General features: G+C 39.6%; 1 protein-coding gene across 3 annotated transcripts in view; it reads right to left on the bottom strand.

Moving 5' to 3' along the window:
* Positions 1 to 24879, bottom strand: part of fbxw4 (F-box and WD repeat domain containing 4) — an 80387-nt gene that overhangs the window by 45274 nt on the left and 10234 nt on the right. For all 3 annotated transcript variants that reach the window (XM_049601235.1, XM_049601237.1, XM_049601236.1), the window contains exons 4-5: positions 22754 to 22886; positions 22451 to 22536 (exon numbers count right to left, since the gene is read on the bottom strand). In XM_049601235.1, coding sequence (XP_049457192.1) covers positions 22451 to 22536; positions 22754 to 22886 — 219 coding nt within the window. The remainder of the gene's footprint in view (positions 1 to 22450; positions 22537 to 22753; positions 22887 to 24879) is intronic.

Here is a 24879-nt window from a genome sequence, read left to right as displayed (position 1 = left end):
TGCTTAAACAGTTTTACTCAATTAAAATAAAAAGTATAGTGCAGCTGGTCAGCTTTAAAGCCTGGTCAGATTCAGTTTTACTAGGAACCTACTTAGCTTTCCCACTTTGTTAAAGTGCAGTAAACAAAACATGCTTATATCTAAAGTGCAGCTTAAATAATTTAACGTTCAAACTCGGGTGGTGTCGCTTTAGATGCGTTAGCATGTTAGACGTGTTTCCAAGTACATACCCGACCGCTGTTCTGCAGTGTCGGCACACTGCTTTTGTCTTGTCCACTTGTTTATTTCCATCTTTGTATTTTACCCTGAAACCAAAGTGTTCCCAAACGGAGGATTGTTTGCGGGTGGGTCTTCAGGTTCGTCAGGCTCACTTGCCATGTTGTCAAAATGCGAAAATGCGCTGCACAAAGTGAAAGCGGAGATCTACGGGACTCGGTCCGTCACTCAATTATGTCCGTCAGGGATCTAGATATTTTAAATGGTACGGCTTGCAAAAACGGAATTAAAATAAAACAAAATAAAATAAAATAATATCCTGCACCCAATAATTCGGTACAGGGTCGTGCCGAACCGAAAGTCGCGTACCAAACGGTTCGGCACAAATACACGTACCGTTACGGCCCTACTATATATCCATAGTGATTAATGTTACATCACCATATAAAATACCTAGAATACCTAACATACCTAGAATACCTAATATTTTTACTTGTAGGCTAGATTTGTTTATATATGCTACAGTGATTGGTTTTCCACAGAGCTCTACGGTGCGAGCATTTTACTGCATTTGCGACTAAAAATAGTTTCGTGCAAATAAAAGAAATCATTCAGGAGCACGTTGTGCGAGTACAGATTTCAACCAGCAGCAGGCGAATCCTGTCGGTTGTGGGTTGAACGGGGGTCACAAACAGGAATACATATTCCTGTCAAATACGGCGGCCATAGTGCTCCTCGGTGCAAGTACGGCTTACTGGCGATGGAGAAGCCGGGCTCCAGGTCCAATGTTTTCCTCTTTGTTGATGTCATGGCTGTCCAGAAGTACCTGAACAGCCGAGCCGTGGCAGCACACAGGTATGTGACGTGTCAGAGGGGAAACGAGCCATTCACATTTCTCTCTTTGTGGCAGGTAACGGTCCACAAACCTCACCACACTTAAGGGACTGTTCTTTACTTGTCAGAGGAGGAGGGTGGCTGGTTGATTTTTATTTTATTTATTTATTTTATTTTGATCCCCCCATGTTAATCACTTATTGATGCTGTTTTTGAAGTATGAATGAGTCAATAAGTAATTTATTCAACTGAAATATCATTGATTATTATATATTATATTATAGAAAAGTAATTCATCTTTTTATAAATGACAAAAGGCACATCTGCCTAATTTTTGCTGTGGTGTAGTGATACTACTCAGAACCGTGATACTTTCACTGGTATCGTACCGTGGGTCCCAATTTCGGTACCGTGACAACACTATTATTTTATGTATTTTACATTTCAAGTTGTAAAAAGTAAAATGTTTTGTTAAAAAACTATTTTGTTGCATAATGAGAATTGAGTAAATATAGCAATTTATGTTCTTAATTTGTTTTTTTCTTCCTCAAAAAGTATCGATAAGAGTACTGTTAAAATACCAGATCGATAAGCAGTACCGATAAGAGTAGTAGTACCGTTACAATCTTAACAATACCCATCTCTATTGGGGAGAGAAAAAAAACAAGGGAGGAAGAAAAAGATTCCTCACGTGTTCCTGTCGGTGTGCCATGTGCCAATCTCCTCTGCTGCACTCAAGCATGTTTGTTCTCCTACATGCCAATCGAGATCAAATTAATTAATTCACTTATTTCCATTTTAGTAAATTGAAAAAAAAAAAAAAAAAAAAAAAAAAAACAAAACAAAACGATTTCAGAATTATTTCTGGGTTTTTTTTTTGGCTTTTTTTTTTTTACAATTTGAACTAGAATTACTGATATGTGGTTGTATGCCTTGGTGAACCAGTCAAGTTTCTCTTTCAGTTTACATCCATGTCTGTGAAAACGTGGATGCTTTACACACATTTTCCCCCCAGCAGCACAGAAGATCTATACAATCGCCCCAGTTTCAAAGTGGGCACTCAAGATTAGTGTCACTAATTCAGTATCTGACCAAATATCTCCCCTTCTGTTTCTGAGTTATGTCGTTGAATAATGTCCAGAAAAGTGTTTCTACAGAACATTATGATGTCACGGTAAAGATGACCTTTGACCTTCTGGTTATACAGTGGTGGAAAAAAGTTTTCGGACACCCCATGCATTTGTGAAATATTGCATTAAGAATCACTCTTAGGCCTTCAAGTGCAATTTCTTTTAGTACAGTCACAGCCAAAATACTAAATAAATCCTAAAAAAGCCATTAAAAACTAAAAATTACATAAGAAATTTTGAGTATTGGGTCATTGGTACCAGTGATGAAGGTCGTTCTTTTTATTAAAAGACACAATTTTTGTTGCCAAGCTTCGTGTCTACATAAAGCCAGCACATTTGAAAGTTCTTCAGACACAAAAATGGCTAAAACAAGGAACCTAACGCAGGAAACACGCCTGAAGATAAAGATTCTCAGCCAGGAAGGGTACAGCTGCCGCCAGATAGCCAGGAAGTGCAGATGCAGTCCTTCAGCAGTTGGATACACTCTGCAGAAATACAGATGAACCAACAGCTTGGAAGACAAACCAAGATCTGGGCGTCCAAGGGTTTCTTCAGCAAGAAATGACCGCATCCTGATCTGCATGTGCAGGCAAAACCGCCAAATGACATCACAGGAGCTTCAGCAGCAGTGGTCAAACCAAACTGGTGTCCAGTGTTCCACCCGCACTGTACGTGGCCAACTTTTAGATCATGGCTTAAGGTCCTACAAGGCTATCAAGAAGCCCCTGATCAATGAGAGACAGAGGTTAGCCCGGCGTCGTTGGGCCCAGGCACACAAGAACTGGACAGCCAGGAATTGGAAGAAGATTTTGTGGTCAGATGAGTCCAGTTTCCAGCTTTATCGTCCTCCTACTAATGTGAGGGTACGCAGAAGGCCAGGCGAAGCATTATCTCCAGCATGTACAGTACCTACTGTCAAGCATGGTGGAGGCAGTATCATGGTTTGGGGATGCATGAGTGCTGCTGGTGTTGGTCATCTCACTGTCTGTGACGGCACATTGAACTCTACCAAGTATTGTACCATTCTCGAAACCCACATGCTCCCTTCTGCGCGTGCACTGTTCCGTCGAGGTAAAAACTGGATGTTTCAACAAGATAATGCCCCTTGCCACACATCCAAGGCCAGTAGAACTTGGCTGCAGGAGCACAGTATCCAGGTCTTAGAGTGGCCAGCTCAATCCCGGACATGAGCCCCATTGAAAATCTGTGGTAGATTATCAAAGGTCTGTTTCAAAGCATAAACCAAAGAATTTAGAAGAATTAAAAGCAGTAATTCAAGAAGAATGGGACAAGATTACCCCTCAACAGTGTGAAAGGCTCGTGGGGAACATGCCAGCCAGGATTAGAGCTCTACTACGTGCCAGTGGCAGGACTACTAAATATTAATTTGATGATGTGATGGTTTATTTATTTTTTGTTCAGTTTTGAACACATTCTCTGTTATTTGTTGACTTTGATACCGACAATGTTGAGAACTGACATATTGAAACTGTCAAGAATTTAGTTTTGTTAGTTTTTCTTGTAAACAATAAACAAAAAAATATAATTTGTATTTGTCTGTATCTGTCTAATGCAGCCACACCTTTTGAAACACAAAAAAGATTTTTCCACAAATATTTCATGATAATATTTGAGATTGTGTAAAATTAAGGGTATCCGAAAACTTTTTTCCACCACTGTATAATGTTATGACTTCATCATTTTATCCTAATAGACATCTGTGTGAAATTTTGTTAAAAATCCAATTATGATTTCTTGAGTTATGGCTAAAATCATGTTTTGTGAGGTTGCAGTGACCTTAACCTTTGACCTACAACCACCAAATTCTAATCATTTCATCGAGTCCAAATCTGAAGAAATTCCCTCAAGATGTTCTTGAGATATTGCGTTCACAAGAATGAGACAGATGAGGTCACAGTGACCTTGACCTTTGACAACCAAACTTGAATCAGTTCATCCATGACTCAAACTGTGCAAAATTTATAGAAATTTCTTAGTGGTTTTCTTGGAATATTGTGTTCACAAGCATGAGATGAATGAAAGTTCTCAGTGGCCTTAACCCATGACCACCAAAATCTGATCACTTCATTGTTGAGTCCAAGTGGACGTTCATGTCAAATCTGAAGAAATACCTTCGAGGACAATCTTGAGATATCCTGTTCATGAGAATAGGACGTACAAATGTTTTCATACAACCCGAAAATATAATGCCTCCAACCACGATGGTAGCTGGTGCAAAGGCATAAAAAGCTAACTAAAAGTTACAAAATCAATCTGACACAAAATATTTTTGATAAGGTAGAGTAAGTAGTTTATATATTGACCATATATGGTAAAATTACATATATCAGAATAATAAGTCAAATTACAAATTATAAACTGTTGCATTTTCTGGGAATGTCTTTCAAGACCACAACTGAAAGAGCCACCAAAAGGCCCTGGACAGTGGAGATTAAACCTCACAGGAACAAAACAGACCCACAGATACCAGTAAGAAAAACTTATCTGTCCCCACTTTAACCCTGTAAGCTCCTGTAGTGCCTCGTCATATTTCATTGGACCCGTCCAATATGAGCTCCATCAATGGGCACACAATATGGTGTGGAAAAAGAAATATAATTGGGAAAAGCAATCTGAATGGAGGGGAAAAAGCCAAGGTCCATGGGCACTGATGGGATCAGTATCTTTTCCAAGGCAGCATGGACGGAGGCGGGCGTCCTGTGCTAGCCTTGGCCTTTCACTGCAGTCACAGTAATCCTCACTTACAGACCTTGAGATGATATCCAGTGGAACAACAGATACACGGGAATGGAAACAGAGGTAGGATGAGATGTGTGTTTGTGTGTGTGTGTATGCATGTGCTGGATGGAATAGATCTATAGATTATCAGTTGTACAGAAATAGATTTTTCTTCAGCTGGTTGATTATATAGTGTAAATAATCAATGCCTCTTGACAAGCACCAATTAATGCCTGCAGTGCACACTGTACAGACAAAAATACACTGTGTATTTCGAGTCATTATCAAATCCAACCATCCTTTAAAATACAGCCCAAGTATCACAAAATACAGGGAGCAGACAAGAGGTCCGAAGCCAAAAATAACAACAATAGTGTATCTTGCTGGTTCAGCACAAGCAACTAATGGAGGCACTGGTCTGCTGGGCATTAATAATACAATATGAAGTATTAAAAAAGAAAAATCACAGTAGGCTATACTTCACCTTATAATTTTGATACAGCTCTTACTTTACTAACTGACTGACTGCAACTTAGTTAAAATTATTGTTTTACTTAATTCGTTGTGCAGAATTTCAGTGCACATAAAGTGCTATAAATTGCTTGGTTAAACTTGAAGTGAAAGGGATGCATTCAAAATGATCGCATTCACACAATCCTACAATCCTACAACATTTAGAACTACAATTACCACCTTGTGGTTATATGCCCCTGCCAACAAGTCAAGTTGCATATACAGGTTACATCCATGTCTGTGAAAACATGGATGCTTCACACACATCTTCAACCCAGCAGTACAGAAGAACACAGTGAAGCTGACCTTTGACCTTTTGGATATCAAATTTCATCACTTAATTATTTAATTCTAATAGACAACTATTAGAGTTCCAGTTTAGTTCTTAAATCAGATAAAGTTATTATTGTAGGCGATTTTAACATTCATGTCGACGTTGATAATGACTCCCTGGCTACCGCGTTTATCTCATTATTAGACTCCATTGGCTTCAGTCAGGGTGTACATGAACCCACTCACTGTTTTAACCATACCCTCGATCTAGTTCTGACGTACGGAATTGAAATTGATAATCTAAAAGTCTTTCCACAGAATCCCTCGCTATCGGATCATTATCTGATTACTTTTGATTTCTTTTTACTCGATTACACGCCACTCAGCAACAGTTACTATACTAGATGTTTATCAGATAGTGCTGTCGCAAAATTTAAGGAAAAGATTACTCCGTCATTAAATTCAATACCAAGTCCCTCAGTAACAGAGGTTTCCTGTACCGACTTTGATCATTTTGTCGATAGCGCTATAGGCTCGCTGCGAACAACACTTGACTCTGTAGCTCCTCTTAAAAAGAAGTTAAAAAAGCAAAGAAAGTTCGCTCCTTGGTATAACTCTCAAACCCGTAAGTTAAAACAAATATCGCGAAAATTTGAAAGGAATTGGCTATTAACCAAACTGGAAGAATCTCGTTTAATCTGGACAGACAGTCTCAAAACTTTTAAGAGGGGCCTCCGCAATGCCAGAGCAAACTATTACTCAGCATTAATAGAAGACAATAAGAACAACCCCAGGTTTCTTTTCAGCACTGTAGCCAGGCTGACTGAGAGTCACAGCTCTATTGAGCCTTGTATTCCTTTGGCCCTTAGCAGTAATGATTTTATGAGCTTTTTTAATGACAAAATTCTAACTATTAGAGGCAAAATTCATGACCTCCTGTCCTCAGACAGTACCTATCTAACCTCAAACACAGCTGTAAAACCTAATATATATTTAGATTGCTTCTCCCCAATTTCTCTCCAAGAATTGACCGCATTGATTTCTTCATCTAAATCATCAGCGTGTCTCTTAGACCCCATCCCAACTAGGCTACTTAAGGAGGTCTTTCCTTTAGTTAACACTCATATATTAGATATGATCAATATATCCTTATTAACAGGCTATGTACCACAGTCTTTTAAGGCAGCTGTAATTAAACCTCTACTAAAAAAGCCCACCCTGGATCCAGAGGTGTTAGCCAACTATAGACCAATATCTAATCTTCCCTTTACGTCAAAGATCCTTGAGAAAGTAGTCGCAGACCAGCTGTATGATTTTCTCCATGATAATAATCTATTTGAGGAATTTCAGTCAGGATTTAGAGTGCATCATAGCACTGAGACAGCACTAGTTAAAATTACAAATGACCTTTTATTAGATCTTAGTGCGGCGTTTGACACAATTGACCATCAAATTCTACTGCAGAGACTGGATCACTTAATTGGCCTAAAAGGTTCTGCACTGAGCTGGTTTAAATCTTATTTATCTGATCGTTTTCAGTTTGTTCACGTTCATAATGAATCGTCCTTACGTACCAAAGTTTGTTTTGGAGTTCCGCAAGGTTCTGCGCTCGGACCAATCCTATTTACTCTATATATGCTTCCTTTAGGTAACATCATTAGAAATCACTCTATAAATTTCCACTGTTATGCGGATGATACACAGTTGTATTTATCGATGAAGCCAGAAGAAAGTAATCAATTAACTAAACTCCATAACTGCCTTAAAGACATAAAAACCTGGATGAGCACCAATTTCCTGATGTTAAATTCAGACAAAACTGAAGTTATTGTTCTTGGCCCCAAACAACTCAGAGACTCTTTATCTGATGACATAGTTTCTCTAGATGGCATTGCTCTGGCCTCTAGCACTACCGTAAGAAACCTCGGAGTAATATTTGATCAAGATTTGTCTTTTAATTCTCATTTAAAACAAACCTCACAGACTGCATTTTTTCATCTGCGTAATATTGCAAAAATTAGGCCTATCCTGACCCGAAAAGATGCAGAAAAATTGGTCCACGCTTTTGTTACCTCAAGGCTGGATTACTGTAACTCTCTATTATCAGGTAGCTCTAGTAAGTCCTTAAAGACTCTCCAGCTAATTCAGAATGCAGCAGCACGTGTACTAACAGGAACTAAGAAACGAGATCATATCTCTCCTGTTTTAGCTTCTCTGCACTGGCTCCCTGTAAAATCCAGAATTGAATTTAAAATCCTACTGTTAACTTATAAAGCTCTAAATGGTCAAGCTCCGTCATATCTTAGAGAGCTAATAGTGCCTTATTATCCCACCAGAACTCTGCGCTCTGAGAACGCAGGGTTACTCGTGGTCCCTAAAGTCTCCAAACGTAGATCAGGAGCCAGAGCCTTCAGCTATCAGGCTCCTCTCCTGTGGAATCATCTTCCTGTTACGGTCCGGGAGGCAGACACCGTCTTCACATTTAAGACTAGACTTAAGACTTTCCTCTTTGATAAAGCTTATAGTTAGGGCTGGCTCAGGCTTGCCCTGTACCAGCCCCTAGTTAGGCTGACTTAGGCCTAGTCTGCCAGAGGACCCCCCTATAATACACCGGGCACCTTCTCTCCTTCTCTCCTTCTCTCTCTCTCTCTCTCTCTCTCTCTCTCTCTCTCTCCCTCGTATTCTATTACTGCATCTTGCTAACTCGGCCATTCTGGATGTCACTAACTCGGCTTCTTCTCCGGAGCCTTTGTGCTCCACTGTCTCTCAGATTAACTCATATCGCAGCGGTGCCTGGACAGCGTGACGTGTGTGGTTGTGCTGCTGTCGTGGTCCTGCCAGATGCCTCCTGCTGCTGCTGCTGTTATCATTAGTCATTAGTCATACTTCTACTGTTATTATACACATATGACTATTGTCACACTTGTATACTGCCAGATATTAATACATACTTTCAACATATTGTACCGCAGTAGCCAGAACTATAACTATAATATTATTACTTTCAATAATGTTGTTGTAAGCTACTGTCATTACCTGCATCTCTCTCTCTCTCTCTCTCTCTCTCTCTCTCTCTCTTTCTCTGTTTCATTGTGTCATGTGGATTACTGATAATTTGTTATGCTGATCTGTTCTGTACAACATCTATTGCACGTCTGTCCGTCCTGGAAGAGGGATCCCTCTTCAGTGGCTCTTCCTGAGGTTCCTACCGTTTTTTTTTCCCCGTTAAAGGTTTTTTTTTTGGGGAGTTTTTCCTTATCCGCTGTGAGGGTCATAAGGACAGAGGGATGTCGTATGCTGTAAAGCCCTGTGAGGCAAATTGTGATTTGTGATATTGGGCTTTATAAATAAAATTGAATTGAATTGAATTAGTCACAGTGATCTTTGACCTTAGACCACCAAATTCTAATCAGTTCATTCTTGAGCCCACTTAGGACATTTGTGCCAAATTTGAGGAAGCTTTCTCAAGGCATTCTTCAGATACTGCATTCACAAGAATAAGATGGATGCAAGGTCACAGTGACCTTGACTTTTGACCACCAAAATCTTATCAGTTCATCTTGAGTCAAAATGGGCGTTTGTACGAAATTTGAAGCAGTTCCCTCACGGAGTTCTTGACATATCGCATTCACGAGCATGGGACGGATGGACGGACAAAAAATCCAAAAACATAGTTGAAATCGTCGGTAGAAGGCATAAAGATGCTGTTTCTGTAGACTTTTCAACTGCTGTATGTGATTAAAGGTGTTTGAAGCAGAGACTTACATGTCTAACAAAAGCTGTTCTGGTGGATGGTGTACTGTGGAGGCAGCCACCGTTCACAACATTCACTCTGAACTAACTTTTAAAGATCTAACAAAATCTGTCAAAGAGGCACATGGCACAAACAAATGCCACAAACTGTTCAAGAGAGTGATTTACAACACCTGCCCTGAGTCGTACATCTGGAAAGAGAATAAGCCTCCCGACTGGAGAACATCTTGGCTGCTGGAGACCAGGGTTGCACTGTCAGTGCTATATCTACTGTCTATTCAGCAGATGTTTCAAAACATTATATACTTTTATTCCATTATAAAAGAACAACTATTATGCAATCTCCCCTGAAAAGTTATTACCGCTGTCATAGTAGTATTGTTAGTAATGTCTTCACTGAAAGCCTCCAGAATGAAACAAACAAAGCGTACACACAAACACTATAAAAACTAAGTCAAACTGTGTGCACATGAGGAGGGAACCTATGTTCAAGATAAGCTGGAGTACACGGATCATGGTCCTGAGTTTTAAGACTGCAAGGACAATGATTTTCACATTATTCATTCTCTCTGAGACACACTTGTAGCACTGTCACACTACCACATGTTGCAGTCTATATTAACTAAATCAAGTCATTAGCTTAGACAATGTACATAGTGCAGCTGAACAGCTGTGCAGCATACATAATTTACATCCGTCGCACACTTTCAGTGCAGGTGAAGAGTTAAAGGGTGTCCAGCACTCCTTCCCTTCCCTTGTAAGTGTCTAACAACATTATGGAACATTATCATTTCAGAGATAGATCTTTGTGTTAAAGAGTAAAATTCTTTTTCTTTGACTTGAAACAGCCCTGAAATTATCATTGTCAAACCCACCAGACTCCATTTTAATAAACAGCAGAGCCAGCAGATTTTCAGATCTAACTGGGTGAATTAAGGACTCAGTGCAATCAAACTGGAGCTGGTGATTGTTGAAACAGAGGAAAGACAAACCAAGACAGCTTTTGTAATTTCTATTTTGTGGACTTTGAATGAAGTGTGTTTTATGATAATAAAATTACTCTTTATTTAAATAGAGTCTGGTGGCTTTCGCAGTAGCAATTTCGAGGCTGTTTTTGGTTAACACAAAGGACCTCACTCATAATCAAAAAGGTCAGTCTCTTTCCATTATGTTGCCAGACACTTAAAATAATAATCTGAGCCTGTCAGTGGAAAAAACAAGCACTTTTAGTGGACGTAAATTGACGATGCACAATTGTGGTAAGTGGTAACATTGCAGCCTGTTACACTGCAGCTGGCAGCAGCAGTCTAACTAAATACTGGACCAGTTTCAAAAACTGTTGTTGCCATTAGTTACTTGGACACAAAAATATGAGAAAATGGGGTTCAAGTTGAAAAATACAGAAGTTGCCCTTTATAGTGTGTATTATGCTGCTTGAGTGTAAATATAGTGCCAAGCAAAAGAGATTGAACCCTTTGGAATTACCTGGTTTTCTGCCTTATTTGGTCATAAAATGTTATCTGCTCTTTATCTAAGGTATAGAAAAAACAGACTTAAGTTAATAATAACAGAAACAAATATAATATGTATTTACTGAACACACCTAATAAACATTCACATTGCTGGTGGAAAAAGTAGGTGAATCATTGGATTTAATATCTGACTGAACCTCCTAAAACGTAGCTGCAGATTAGATTGGTAGACCTCTCAAAGGGGATTTTGACCCATTACAAAACTGTTTTAGTTACACCAGGTTCTTTGAACATCTGCTGTGAATGGCTTACTTGAAGTCTGTCCACAGTATTTTTGTTGGGTTGATTCATGAACAGAATTCTTAACCTGTTCCAATGACATGCATTTAAGCCTTTTCTCTTTTTACACTTTACAGTACACATATTTCAGTCATGATCACTTTATTTAAAGAAAACTTAATTTCCATGAACACCTCTTTGCCCTTCCATGTGCCTACAAGGAAAGCCTAAGGCAGAGAGAGCAGCCACCAAGACCCTCCAGGAACAACACAACATGAAAAGGAGGAGCTGGGGTGGAGGTGGGTTGCAAAGCAGCTTGAAGAGAAAGCAACATAAGGTAGGCCAAAGCAGTTTAAATAGGGCACCCTGAATGAGATTGACAGTTGGTTGCATAGAAAGAATAGAAGAAGAAGAATCATGTTATCTATAAGCTGACTCCCTTCCATCAATCAGCTGCTCCATCAGCTGACTGGGCTGTTTGAGATCAGCTGATGTAGCTAGGATGTAAGCTGAGCTTGACATCATGGCCTGCCTTACAATGGCGGTTTTAGGCGGGGGCCAGTAGGGGCCAGTGCCCCTGTAACTCCGAGTCCGGCCCCCCCTGTGGCCCCCCCGCTGAGGAGTCGGAGGGGGAACGCGGAACTAAATCGTCTCAACAGGTTGCCGGTCGGACCACTTAAAGAGACGCACCCAGTGAATCATGCAGAATACACCACACAAGAAGGAAAAGGGCCTGAGTTTTCTAGTGTTTAGTGTTTCCCATACATTGACTAATTTGCCCTGCCACAGTCTCCAAAAACTGGCCAGATATAAAATGCCTCCGGTAAATGAACGTCACTCTGTAGCGCACCGGCTGGAGCTCCTACTGGGAATTCTTCGGCTCCCCCCTCCCTCCCCCTCACCCTCCCCGGCCTCACCACAGATGTCGCTCTCCTAGCTCTAATGTGAGCCTGAGTTGATAGAGCAGACCGCATTTCTAAGCAGAATATTGAGGAATACTGACATCCACTTCGTGAGCATTCTTGAAAACACCCAGAACACATCAGTAGAGAATTGTGTGGCTGTATTTAAGACAACTCTGAGCCTGCACGGCAACATACAGCACCATTGAGGTAAGCTCTGAAAACTTTTTCCTTTTCATTTGACTCATGCCTGTCACATCATGTTTATGTAGTGATGTAAAATACGATACGGAGTTTTCATGGGTCTTTTATTTTGAAAATCGACTGGATACTCTCGTCTTTTCTGCGCCTGACTTCCTGTTTGACTCATTTGGTCTGTGCAAATTGACGTGCCGTCAGAAATAGACCCGGCGCGTAATTTTAGCGGAGCGGAGCGCCGAGCCGCTTCTAGGCCGCGGCTGGTGGAGCAGCTTCTTGAATGGCTGCTATTAGCTCCAGCACCCGCGCATCGGCTGGATCGCCCACACCACGGATCCAGTAGGTTGCTATAAATGGGCCTGTCCCAGAGACATTCAACTACCAGAGGGCTTTTGAAATGCTCTGATTCAGGGTGCTGTACTTGCAAATCGAGAGGGAGGGAGGAAAGCAGTAATTTGTGCCTGTTTGTGTGTAATTTATTTGAATCTCACCTTTTGTTTTCCTTTCGTTTTGCGTATTTTGTATTGTTTTGCGTATCTGGAACTGTACTTGTGAGTGTGAGAATTTTAAAAGAATATTTTGTCTGCACATGATTTTAAATATTAAAATAGCCCTCCAGAGACAGATCAGTACGTCAGTCATTTTTCTTTTGATTACTGAAATGTTTAACCACTAATACTTAGCCGTATTTTGAGTGTAACACTTCACCATAACATACAACTAGTGTTTTTATCAGTAAAAATGGAACATTTTTCACACATAAAAAGCACAAAGATGTTGAAATCTAAGCATATTCTGCCATCATAACTTTGCTCTCAGAATTCACCAGATTGATGCCTTTAAATCAAATACAAAATTTTCTCCCGGGGGAGCATGCCCCCGGACCCCCTTACACATATATATATATCTTATTGTTCAGACTTAGATATTTGACCGTACTTCTATGTGCCCCTGTATCAAAAGGACTGGCCCTAGCTTGGCCTCCCCATTGAAACTGGCCTAGAACCGCCACTGCTGCCTTAACTAATGCTAAGCTCAATTGCTCGTTGTGTCCTTGCAGTCATCTTGGCTGGGTGACCACATGTACAGAGACATGCAACATTTCTCAGTCACCCCCATTTGTAGACAACTTGTCTGACTGTGAATGGATGAATATCTTTAGTCTAGCAGGTAACTCTGTAACCCTTTCCACTTTACAATAAATCAGTTATTGATCTACAGTCTACTGAGGGGTCTCTCCTTCGAGGCATGGTTAACATCAGCGGAAGTGTCTCAGCAATAGCAAACTGAAAAAGTTTGTTACTTAAAATTCAAAGTAGTCCTAATCCACATCTCCAAACAGCTTTGCAAATTAGTTATATTAGCTTTTTGTTCAATGAATGTGAATGAAAACAACCAATCAAAGCTGAGGAGTCTCTAACGCAACTGTCAATCATGTCAGTCACCACTTGTAAACTGCGGTCGCTGATCAAATATGAATAAAGATTCTGTTACTGCATTGCCTATTTCTCTAGCCAAAGGATTTCAGAAACACATTTTAGTGCAACGTAAGATAAGAAAGTGTGCTCTGGCTGGTGGGTGGTGATTGGTACTTCAGTTGACTGTTTCCAATATGGTGGATGGGGCTGCAAACTTTCTTATTTTACAGCTCAATGGTTACTAAAATATGTTTCTGAAAAACAAACATCTGTGTCATGTACATCTTTCAAAACTCAGCAAATATGACACAAAGTTATTTTAAAGACCATTCACAATATAAAGTGAGTACTGATCAGTTCTATAATACATGCATACTGCATCATAATATCTGATGAGAAAAATGACAATTACATCATAGAACAATGGCTATCTGGTACATTGGTGGAAGTCAATCACGACTGTTTTAGTTCAGACCTAATTGTCTGTTGCAGCCATTTCACTCCCAGCTCTTCAACTCTTTCTCAACTGCTTGATTTGATATTATTTGTTCTGCCATATCCTTTGACTTATAGCTAGCCTTATGCTTAAACCTTTCAGGGATCAGGAGGGGTGAGATACTTGGTGTGTGGGGCAGAAGTCAGTTAACAGGTCTATCAGTGAGTTGACACCTGCTTTCCAGAAGAATTTTAATTAACCAGGCCGTTGGTCAGTGAGAGGTAGGGAGCAGGTTTCCATTATGAGGGGGCGGTGGACTGAGGCACAGTCTGCTATTTCAGCCAGCAAATTGGAGAATTAATGATGTGGATAATCTGCCTGTTCCTCTCAGATCTGAGAGTCTCTGCGAAGCCTGGATCAGACAGATAATGCCACCATGCATGTATGCTGATATACTGGATTTCTTATTTCCTTGTGTGCAACAGTTACAATTTTTGACTGAAAATGAGGACATTTTATCTGCTCCCCACTTATTTACAAGGCTTTAGGACATGACTGGTAGAGATGTAACGGTATGAAAATTTCATATCACGATTATTGTGACCAAAATTATCACGGTTATCATTATTATCATAAAAAGTCCCTTATAACCTCAGCTGAGAGAATCCCTCCATTTTCTAAATAGGCTTTTATTGTGAAATACTTATTAGCTTTTTAGGTGTCTACAACAACATTTCGGCTGGCACATGAACAGACACAGTGACTGAAATAATAGTAAAAGTAATAAAAAATAGGACAAGAATAACCCGATGACATCACACACGTTGTGAAAGACGACCGGGGATAACTGGTGTTGACCATCGTATAGTGTGTCATGTCTGTATCATCGTGAGTGCGGTAATCAAACATGGTTTTAATGATAATTAAAATTTGAAACAGTAATACTAACTGTCAGGAATTTTACCGTGGTTTATCATTTTACCAGTAATTGTTACATCCCTAGACTGGAGGAAGATTGGGTTGAAAGGATTCAAGTTGGATCTAGGGTTAGAGGTAATTCTAATATTAGGTGTTAAGGAATGAATACTGATAAGATCTTTTGTATAATGGGTCAGGGGTATAACCATTTCAAAACAGTCCAGAACTGTAGAAATTCTGTCCATACTGGATGACTCAACAGTGAAGTGCAAATACAGGAGGCAGTGTGTCCTTTATATAGGCAAGAGGAAAGCAGAGGTGTGGAAGTCGGTGTTATAGATGGGTATGTAGTGAATCTAACAGATATCAGACGGTTTATCATATTGTGGGACAGGAACTCTTATCAGGGGAAACAGCAGAAATACACTCTTTAAGTTTCAATGTCATTTACCAGGCACGTGCATTTGCATGTATTTGATTCTTTGCCATGCCAACACAGTGGTCTCATTTAAATGAATGACTGTTTTAGTTACTTTAAATGTAGGTTACGCATTCATTTATTTGGGGTGTAACAATCCATCAATCTGGATCAATACATCAATGATTAACAATACAATATCATTGATGCAAAGTGAAAACATCGATCCATATCATCATCTATAGGACATGCCTTTATTTTGAAATTCTGTGTCACAGTCAAACAGCAGCAGGCAGATGGCAAGCAGCTGAGAGAGAGAGAGAGACGATGAGGATAACGTTATTTATTCAGGAATAAATCAGCACTGTGGAAATATTTTCAATTTTGGAGAAAATACGGATCAACAGACAGAACACATGCCGTATGTAAACAATGCTGTTATGAGATAAAACATGACATACCTGCCTGTTCGGACATCTCACTCTTCTTTTTTATTTTATTTTTTTAAGATTTTTTTGGGGGCTTTTTAGCCTTTAATTGATAGGACAGACAAGCGTGAAGGGGGGAGAGAGAGAGGGAGTGACATGCAGCAAAGGGCCACAGGCCAGAGTCGAACCCGGGCCGCTGCGGCAACAGCCTTGTACATGGGGCGCCTGCTCTATCCACTAAGCCACCAGCGCCCCACATCTCACTCTTCTAACTGCTCACTACACTGCAGTGGCTTAAACCAACAGTGAGTAAGAAAAATGACAACATTACATGTAATTTTTTAAGCTGAGTGGAGGGGGAAAAAAAGTCTGCTAGCCGCTAGGCTAATTTATGCAATGTAAACAGTCTTCAGCTAATAATGAGCAACTATTAAAAAACAATTATTTGTCCATGAACCTTGACAGTTATTACTAAGCTGAACTGTACACCTCTGTCAAATGATCTTGCTGTTAATCCATGTTTATGGCTGTTGGGAGAAGTCTGCCTGTAGGGCAAGAAACCAGATAGTCCTTAAGTTTTATGAAAAAGATGATGTTTTCCTGCCCTTTTACTTAAAATAAAAAGAGTCTTCCAGAAAGGTCTCTCTGGCAGAGAGCCCTGAAGGTTAATTTATCCTATGTGCTGTTTTCTGTGTTAGTGGAGTCAGTTTAAAGTAAATTTTACTGTACTTATTATTTCTGTGTTGTTTTTTATCTTTAATGGCCAAAAGAAAAAAAGAATGGGGGGGAAGTGTCTTCTGTAACTGATTGTGATAAATGGGCAGATGATATCGTCTCTTATTGATCACAGGCCCCTGAATCGTATCAAATCTAAATCGTATCTTGGCAGCCTTTGTAATATTGGCAATTATCGTATCGTTGTCCAAAGAATCATTATTATATCATATCATAATGAAACTGATGATTTACACCCCTATTATTTACTCCCCTAACCTTAACCAAACACTACAGTAGGTGACATGCAAAGATATAAATAAAAAAACTTCACTCTATAGGGTTCATATTGGATATTGCAAAACATCATGAAACACAATCTGGGGTTTTTGAATTCTTGTGACTTTCCATTTAAGCCAATTACTCCACCTTTTTACTGATTTTACAAATCATCTTAAGACGGAGGAGGTAATTACTTGATGTTCTACACAAAAGATTGTGTAAACTGTTTCACACTGCGTCAATAGTTGTGATGGAACAGAAACAAAAGTCACTGACTGACAAACATTTTTCTTCGACAAAACATACACAGAGAATGGCTGAAACATGCAAACAACAGACAAGACAAATCACCATGACACAGGCTGTTACATCCACATCTTTTGCACATACTGAAAGAATCAAAGTGAGTTAGACTAAATATGTGTGGTTAGTGGAAGCGTTAATGTAGTATGAATCGCAAAGTGATAGAGGCGTGCTTGCATGTTTGCATGACCAACTGTGTGTATGTGTGTGTGTGTGTGTGTGTGTGTGTGTGTGTTTATGTGCATACACAATGTGTGTGTGTCTGATAAAGAAATAGTTTAGGAGTTAGGAGTAGTGTTATTTATTCATTCAGCCTTTTAGGTGAGGCTACTTAGAACACACTTAGACAATTCCCTCTGCTGAGGTTTTTAATGAATTATACACAAAAAAGCAAATATTTCTGCAATTTTCACTTGCTCCAGCAATTTCATCGCAAAAAGAAATGTATAAAAACACTGCAACATGCATTGCAATTTTGTAATAAAGCTGCTGTGAAATCAGGCATTTTAGACTGCAACAATCCCAAACCAGAAATACCACCCTACGGCTGAATCAAACCAGTCTAGTTGCAATTACAATTTACATCCATGTCTGTGAAAAAATGGATGCTTCACAAACATCTTCCCCCTGGCAGCACAGAAGATCTTTACAATTAGCACAATTTCAAGATGGGCACACAAAATTATTATCACATACTCAGTATTAGGGGTGCAATGGTACAGGTAGACCACGGTCTGTACCTCGGTTTTTGGGCCATGGTTTCGGTTCGGTTTCGGTACGTGTTTTGTGCTTAAAGAGAACAATTCCCCCCCCCTAAAATTATCTTTTTTATTTTGCCTGTCAGTAAAAACTGCATTTTGCAGTAAACAATTCCAGTATCACTGGTGTATTGAATAAAACTTTTCCAAATGTAAACATACTGTATTTTTTTAAGTTAACAGCCTCTTAACCTTGACAACTTTTACAGTATACACTATACTAAATACAGTAGTATGACATATCTTTTAGAAACTCTTTCAAATGTAAACAGTTACTGAACACAACACTTTCAAATGGTAAACCACCTCTCGAATCCTTTACTGTCAGAAAGCGTTACATCAGGGTGCTTACGCTGGAGATGCTTGCTTGCACTTATTGCTCATGTCTCCTTTTACGTATGGGACATGTTTCAAGCAACGTTCGCAGACAGTGAAATTTCTGTTAACTATTTTCACTCCCTCATCTCTGTATTCAACCGAAATGATCCCACAACGGAGATTTGTATGAAGCCGGTGCTTCTTCAAACTTCTGTCTCTCAGCTCCTCCGCTTGCACTTGCCATGGCTCTCTTTGTTTATTTTTTCCGCTTCTTTTCTGTGTGAGGCAAGCGTCACTTTCCCCAGCTCCAGTTACAACAGTGTGAGGGGGTGAGTGGGCAGAGCAACAGTGATTGGACATTAACTCGCGGGGAGGGCTTTTGTGCAGCAGGCTGACTCGGCCGTTCTCTTTATACATCCATGGACTCGGCCCGTGGACGGGCACACACACACACCCACACGCACAGTGGCCTGTAAAGCATCAATGCAAAATTAATTGCAAAACCGAAAACCCGCCATCCATAAGGGGGCGGACTGAACGGTTCATTATTTTACCGAGAACTGTTGCATCTCTACTCAGTATCTAATCAAATGTCTCCCCTTCTGTTCATGAAATATGACTTTGAGTAAAGGCCAGAACAGTGTTTCTTCATCATTTTATTCTATTGGACATTTGTGTGAAATTCTGTCATAATTAGCTTCTGAGTTCATGAGATTTGGTCAAAAACATGTTTTGTGAGGTCAAGCGAATCCCTACTGCTAAAAAAGAAAAAAAACTACCAGTATATAACAGTCAGTGTCCTGCTTTGCAGAAACCTCAGGTGCTAGCATCACCTGCTGTACCTTATATAAATGAATCCTAAACGTTTTTACAGAGTGTTCGAGCTGTGATGTTTCCACTCTGCAGCCAGATGGACAATCACCTGCTTCTCTGCTTGACTAGCAGGTGGTGAAGTCAGGATACTGTTACAGTGCTCTGCATCTGTCTGCCTGCATGTTAACAATGCTGTGTGTGTGTGTGTGTGTGTGTGTGTGTGTGTGTAGGTTATTAAGTGTCTGAGTGTAAACATGGCTGAGAAATCAAAGGCACCTCTAAACCACAACTACAAAGATCAAAGATTGGCTGGCCCATTTCAGTCAGTATGTTTGTGGATATATTAACATCTCATATATATATATATATATTTATATATATACATATATATGTATATATATGTATATATATACATATATATGTATATATACATATATATGTATATATATGTATATATACATATATATACAACTGGTGTAACTGTATAAATGGTGTCTTTTGAGTACCTTAGCCATATGGCTAAGGTACTCAAAAGACACCAGTTTAATGAGCTGTAAATTCTGCTGTCAGTACCTGCAACATGCTGGTTACACTAAATTTTCAGACCAGGCTGGCACTACCCAGGTCAAACATGACAGTGCTCTGCATCTGTCTGCCTGCATGTTAACAATGCTGTGTGTGTGTGTGTGTGTGTGTGTGTAGGTTATTAAGTGTCTGAGTGTAAACATGGCAAAAATCAAAGGCACCTCTAAACCACAACTACAAAGATCAAAGATTGGCTGGCCCATTTCAGTCAGTATGTCTCATATATATATATATATATATATATATATATATATATATATATATATATATATATATATATGGCTAAGGTACTCAAAAGACACCAGTTTAATGAGCTGTAAATTCTGCTGTCAGTACCTGCAACATGCGGGTTACACTAAATTTTCAGACCAGGCTGGCACTACCCAGGTCAAACATGACACACTGGTCAAACATAACGTGAGTCAAAAGCACAGAATCTGCCGTGACCTATTCACAAATAAACAAAGTGGTACTTCACTACCTGATGCATATGGAAGAGGCTGCGAATCACAGTGCAAATGAAGCAGATTTAATTTTGAAATTCAACACAGCTTTTTTCATAGCCAAGGAAGAGATGCCCTTTGCAAAGTATAAAGGGCAAATACAATCATTTTTATCTGGTCATGTGTAGTTTTTCCCCTTAATATTTAACATGTTTAAAGAAAATATTTTAGTATGCTATTTACAGAGATAGCACTAGCGATCTGAACTGGTCAGTGGCGAAAAAAAGCACTTTTAATGCGCAAACTTATACGGGACGCATTTGCCCCCATATCTACCTCGCAGTTGCCGGCTGCATCCGCCTCCCTCAATACTAAACCAATTTTAAAACGAGTTGTACCTATGAATCATACACACACATACACATGGGGAAATAGGGCCCACGTTGAAAAATACTGAAGTTATCCTTTAAGGCACAAAGAGGATGACAAGAGGACAGTGAGACTCAACCTTTGTACAAGTATCAGGTAAGCAGTTACTTGAATAATTTCAGCTACTGATTTGGTTTTCTAAAGGTCCATAATATCTTAATGTAAAATGTTGTGTGAACTCAGGGGGTCACCATCAAAGGAGAAGCTGACAGACTGGGAAAGGATGGGCTCTCCATGACCAGCACACCAAAGCTACAACAAGCAATTACAGCAACTGTTGACTGCACTATGCAGCACATTAGGCAAAGATTCAATAGTCTACTTGGCAAGTTATATTCATTCAAGATACTTTTTTCTGTGAAGATTTAATAAGACATAACATTATGACACATTCATCTTTGTCTTTCTGTTGTCTCTCTTTTTCTGCTCCTTGATAGCTGAAGAATCTGCATCAGCAACAGCAAAGGCAGGGAGGTCATTCAAGATACTCAATCATGATTCCTGGCCAGAGCATCATTTTCAAGAACTACATGAACAAGTCTTACCACGCATTATGGGAGATGATGCTAACAAAGTTGCCATTCTGCTCAGATTATAAGGTAGCCTACATATCATACCCTCATTAATTTATTTGGCAATTAGGACTTCTTTTTATTAAATAAAGCTTCAACTAATTTTAACAAATTTTGTTCTTTGTAGAACATACTCCAACTAGTGCATATCACGCTGGCCCTTCCTGTCTCCTCTGCTGTATGTGAAAGAGGATTTTCTGCACAGAAGAGGATCAAAACTGATGTCAGGGGGTCTCTACATGTTGACACAGTAGAGGACTTAATTCAAACTAGCATGGAAGGACCGAGCCTAGAGGATTTTGATGCCAGAGAGGCTGTTCAGATGTGGTCCAGTCAGGCCAAAAGATCCAGGAGGCCAAATTATAAAGGCTGGCCTTCTGATGCACCCTGTACACCACAGGGGGATCTGATGTAATGTATCAAAACCAAACTTTGCGCATGGACTCATCACCTCATCCTAAGAATTTTCAATATAGTTACCGGCTTTGACCACTGGAAGTGTGCTCATATCTCAGAAACTCTCTAGCATAGCTTAGGACTTTCAAAAATGATGGAGGCTATTGGCCAATATTGTGTGCAGCAGTTCAGTACCAAATTTCATTCAAAGTTCCAAATTTCTTCCAGGCTGTCCAGTTCAGGCTGAGGACTTGCAATAGAGTTGGTGCCTTTTGGCCAGTATAGTGTGCAGCATTTCTGCCAAATTTCTTTTGAAATTCCCACATTTCTCGAGTGTTTACTGCCGTGTTTCTGACACTTCCATTATGCTGCCAAGGTTACAGAATCTGCCCTGCCATGTTGTTTGCCCCCCCAATTGCTGCTTGCAGCTATATTGTTAATGTTGCTTTTTTAAAAGTGTACAATAAAATGTGTCACTGTGAACTGAAAGCAAATAGCCATTTCTGCAATTATTATCAAATTATTCATCAGTAATACAATGAAAATGATAGGGATGTGAATGTTTGCGTTGCAAGTCCATTTATGGTGTAAATTCTGCTTGTGCTCCTAAAATTTTCAGTTAGGGGCCACTGTGCTGCTAGTGAAAAATGTTAGCTTAGAGCCCTGACTTCGATACAAGACAAGTCCAACATCAGCCTCCAGCTAATTACATTACCACCATGTAGACGTTTTTAAACCAGTATGCTCTGTATGCAGTTGAGGTTAGCTTAAAGTTAGATATTGACCTGCTGGACCATGAATTAATGTCATCTCAAGAGCGTACCACCTCCACTGACAGCTACATTTGTCAACCTCTTTGTGGCTCCTGTTAACCAAACTCTTGTGAGTGATTCTGAGCTGTGACTCTTACCTCAATGTGGGACTAATAGCAACAGACCACACTCTGTCATACATGGGGATGGTGTCTCTCGGGCAGCTGGAAGTCAGAGTCCATATCTAGAGAAACAAAAGTCACCAGTTAACACATTAAATAACTTTTGCATAAACAGAGATGCTATATGATTAATTGAATCTGCAATAAAACATGCCATTTTCTTGTTCAGAAGAATTGTACAGTTTCTGTTTCAAAACAATGCAGTTAACCAATGTGGGTTGTGCAGATCATGGCACTGTGTATCATATAAATAAATGTGAATTGTGGTGGTGTTCTGACCCGAGCTGTTCGGTCTCTGGATCCACTGATGATGAGTCTATCTTTTGAATCCAGGCAGTTGACTTCCTGGTTATGACCTGATAATTCCACCGACATGTCACTCCTCCTGCTGTGAACCAGGATCTTGCCATCACTTACACAGACAAATGAGAGATATTTTCAGGACTAGTCTGATATCTTAGCTGGACAAAACACGTGAGGCTTTATTGAAAAACAACATTTGCAAGTCATCTTCCAGCATGAGTTGAAAGCCCTTCTCTTATGTCTCATTTGTGTACTTCTCCACTCACGCTCAAGCTTGTCTTACTTACCGACCAATTTCATGCACAGCAATAACTAATGTACATTGTGGTACGATATTATATAATTCACTGCCAGGTAGTTCAGCACAAATACAGTAAAGTGCAGTCAAAGTTTGGCGGGAAAAAAAAAATCAAATCTTTATTCAAGGTCCACTTACTAGGTTTTTCCAGAGCTTTACACCACATTTCATGACCTTCATTTGTAAACAGATATCTTTGTTGACAAATGACAGAACTACTAGGTTACATGATAACAAGTGAACCAACTCTATAGCCCCTGTTACACTGCCTGTTCGAGGCGAAAATATCACGCTGCCTCACCGTTTTGTATATAAGGTACAATCACAGAATGGGGGACAGAGATTTCTCGATCTCAAGCTGCCACAGGAGGTAGTAACAGCGCCATATTGATGTTTGCATAAACAAGACAGGCAGTAGGATGGGACCATTGGCAAGATAGGTGTGATGTTTTTACAGCATGTTATGCATGCAACCCACCACAGGAGATTTAGAAAGTAGCTACTTATAGCTAGTGGCTAACTCAAAGAAGAAGAACAGTAGCTGTAAATGTCCACAAATTGTTAAAACAGTGAGATTCAGGAGCTCCTTACCCTCTGATGTTTTGCCATTGTTATTGTTTATAAAGCACTGCCGCCATGTTTTGCCATTGCTATTGTTTATAGAGTGCTACTGATGCATATGTTTTATGTCACACTAGACACTGATGCTGTGGTGTTACATGTCATGCCCATCACACCTCTTTTGATTCAGCGATGCCTGGATGCTGTCTATAATTACACACTAGGGCGGCATGATGCAGCTGTCCTTTGGTTCTTTGTAAAAATGCAAAGGAGACACAAAGACAGGACTTTGTAGCGGCTCTTTAGTGCATTCTCTGTGTAAAATGGGCTTATGACAACTGAGGAAACTCAATTTACTGATGGTAAGTATTCAGTGTAGCTGTGTCAATGGAATAAGCTGGTAAATAGGCCTTGAGGTAAGACTTTTTTGTCAAATTATTTCCAAGGTTAAGATTTAATTTGAGATTATTTAATTAAATTGATTGTTAAGACACTTCATTAGCATGATGTTTTATGCTCATGAGTTAGCCAAGGAACAGCTTGATAGGACTGTTGGAAATGTGTCATTGCTACCTCTGGACATTGTCTTATGTGCTAATTAGCTATTGGTTTTGATGAAGTATGCTTAAAGAACAGAACATGTTCCTATCCAGCTCAGTTGTTTGGGAAAAGGCTAAATTGAAAATGGGCTAACTATAATTTTGGATACAGTACCTTTGCTCTCTTTATTTTTAACTTTTCATAGATGGAGTCTGACTTTTTGTTTGCTGGCCATTGACTAAGGCCATATTGAAGTGGAAAATAGCCCTGTGTCTTGTTGGAATGGGTGTGTTGTAAATGTTGCGTTCACACGGAATCAGGCACACGGTAGACAGCTCATGGACAACACCTTCTGGACAACATGGCAAAAACAAACTAACAATCCAATGGAATGGCTGGATGGTGAAACCAAACATGCATGAAAATTTGTTGTGCTACTGATGTGGAATTGTTTACAATGAATGGAATAAAATATATTATATAAAGGTATTTTGTGTTTATTATTTTATATAATTATTCTAGAAATGTCCAGTAATTGTCCAGATTGTCCATGTTTTAGTCCGGTGTGAAGAAGCTACGTAACATCCAGTTGTAAATTCTGTTTAGAGGATGGCAAAATGTTGAATTATCTCAAGTTTGTAAGGCAATTCCACCTACCATTATTGTTGCCTATATTCTCTTCCAGCCACTCCTAATTTAACCG

Source organism: Epinephelus fuscoguttatus, linkage group LG16 (genome assembly GCF_011397635.1).
Source record: "Epinephelus fuscoguttatus linkage group LG16, E.fuscoguttatus.final_Chr_v1".
NCBI classification, from domain to species: domain Eukaryota; kingdom Metazoa; phylum Chordata; class Actinopteri; order Perciformes; family Serranidae; genus Epinephelus; species Epinephelus fuscoguttatus.
Note: the sequence above shows the minus strand (reverse complement) of the source record. Positions and strands in the feature narration are given on the sequence as shown.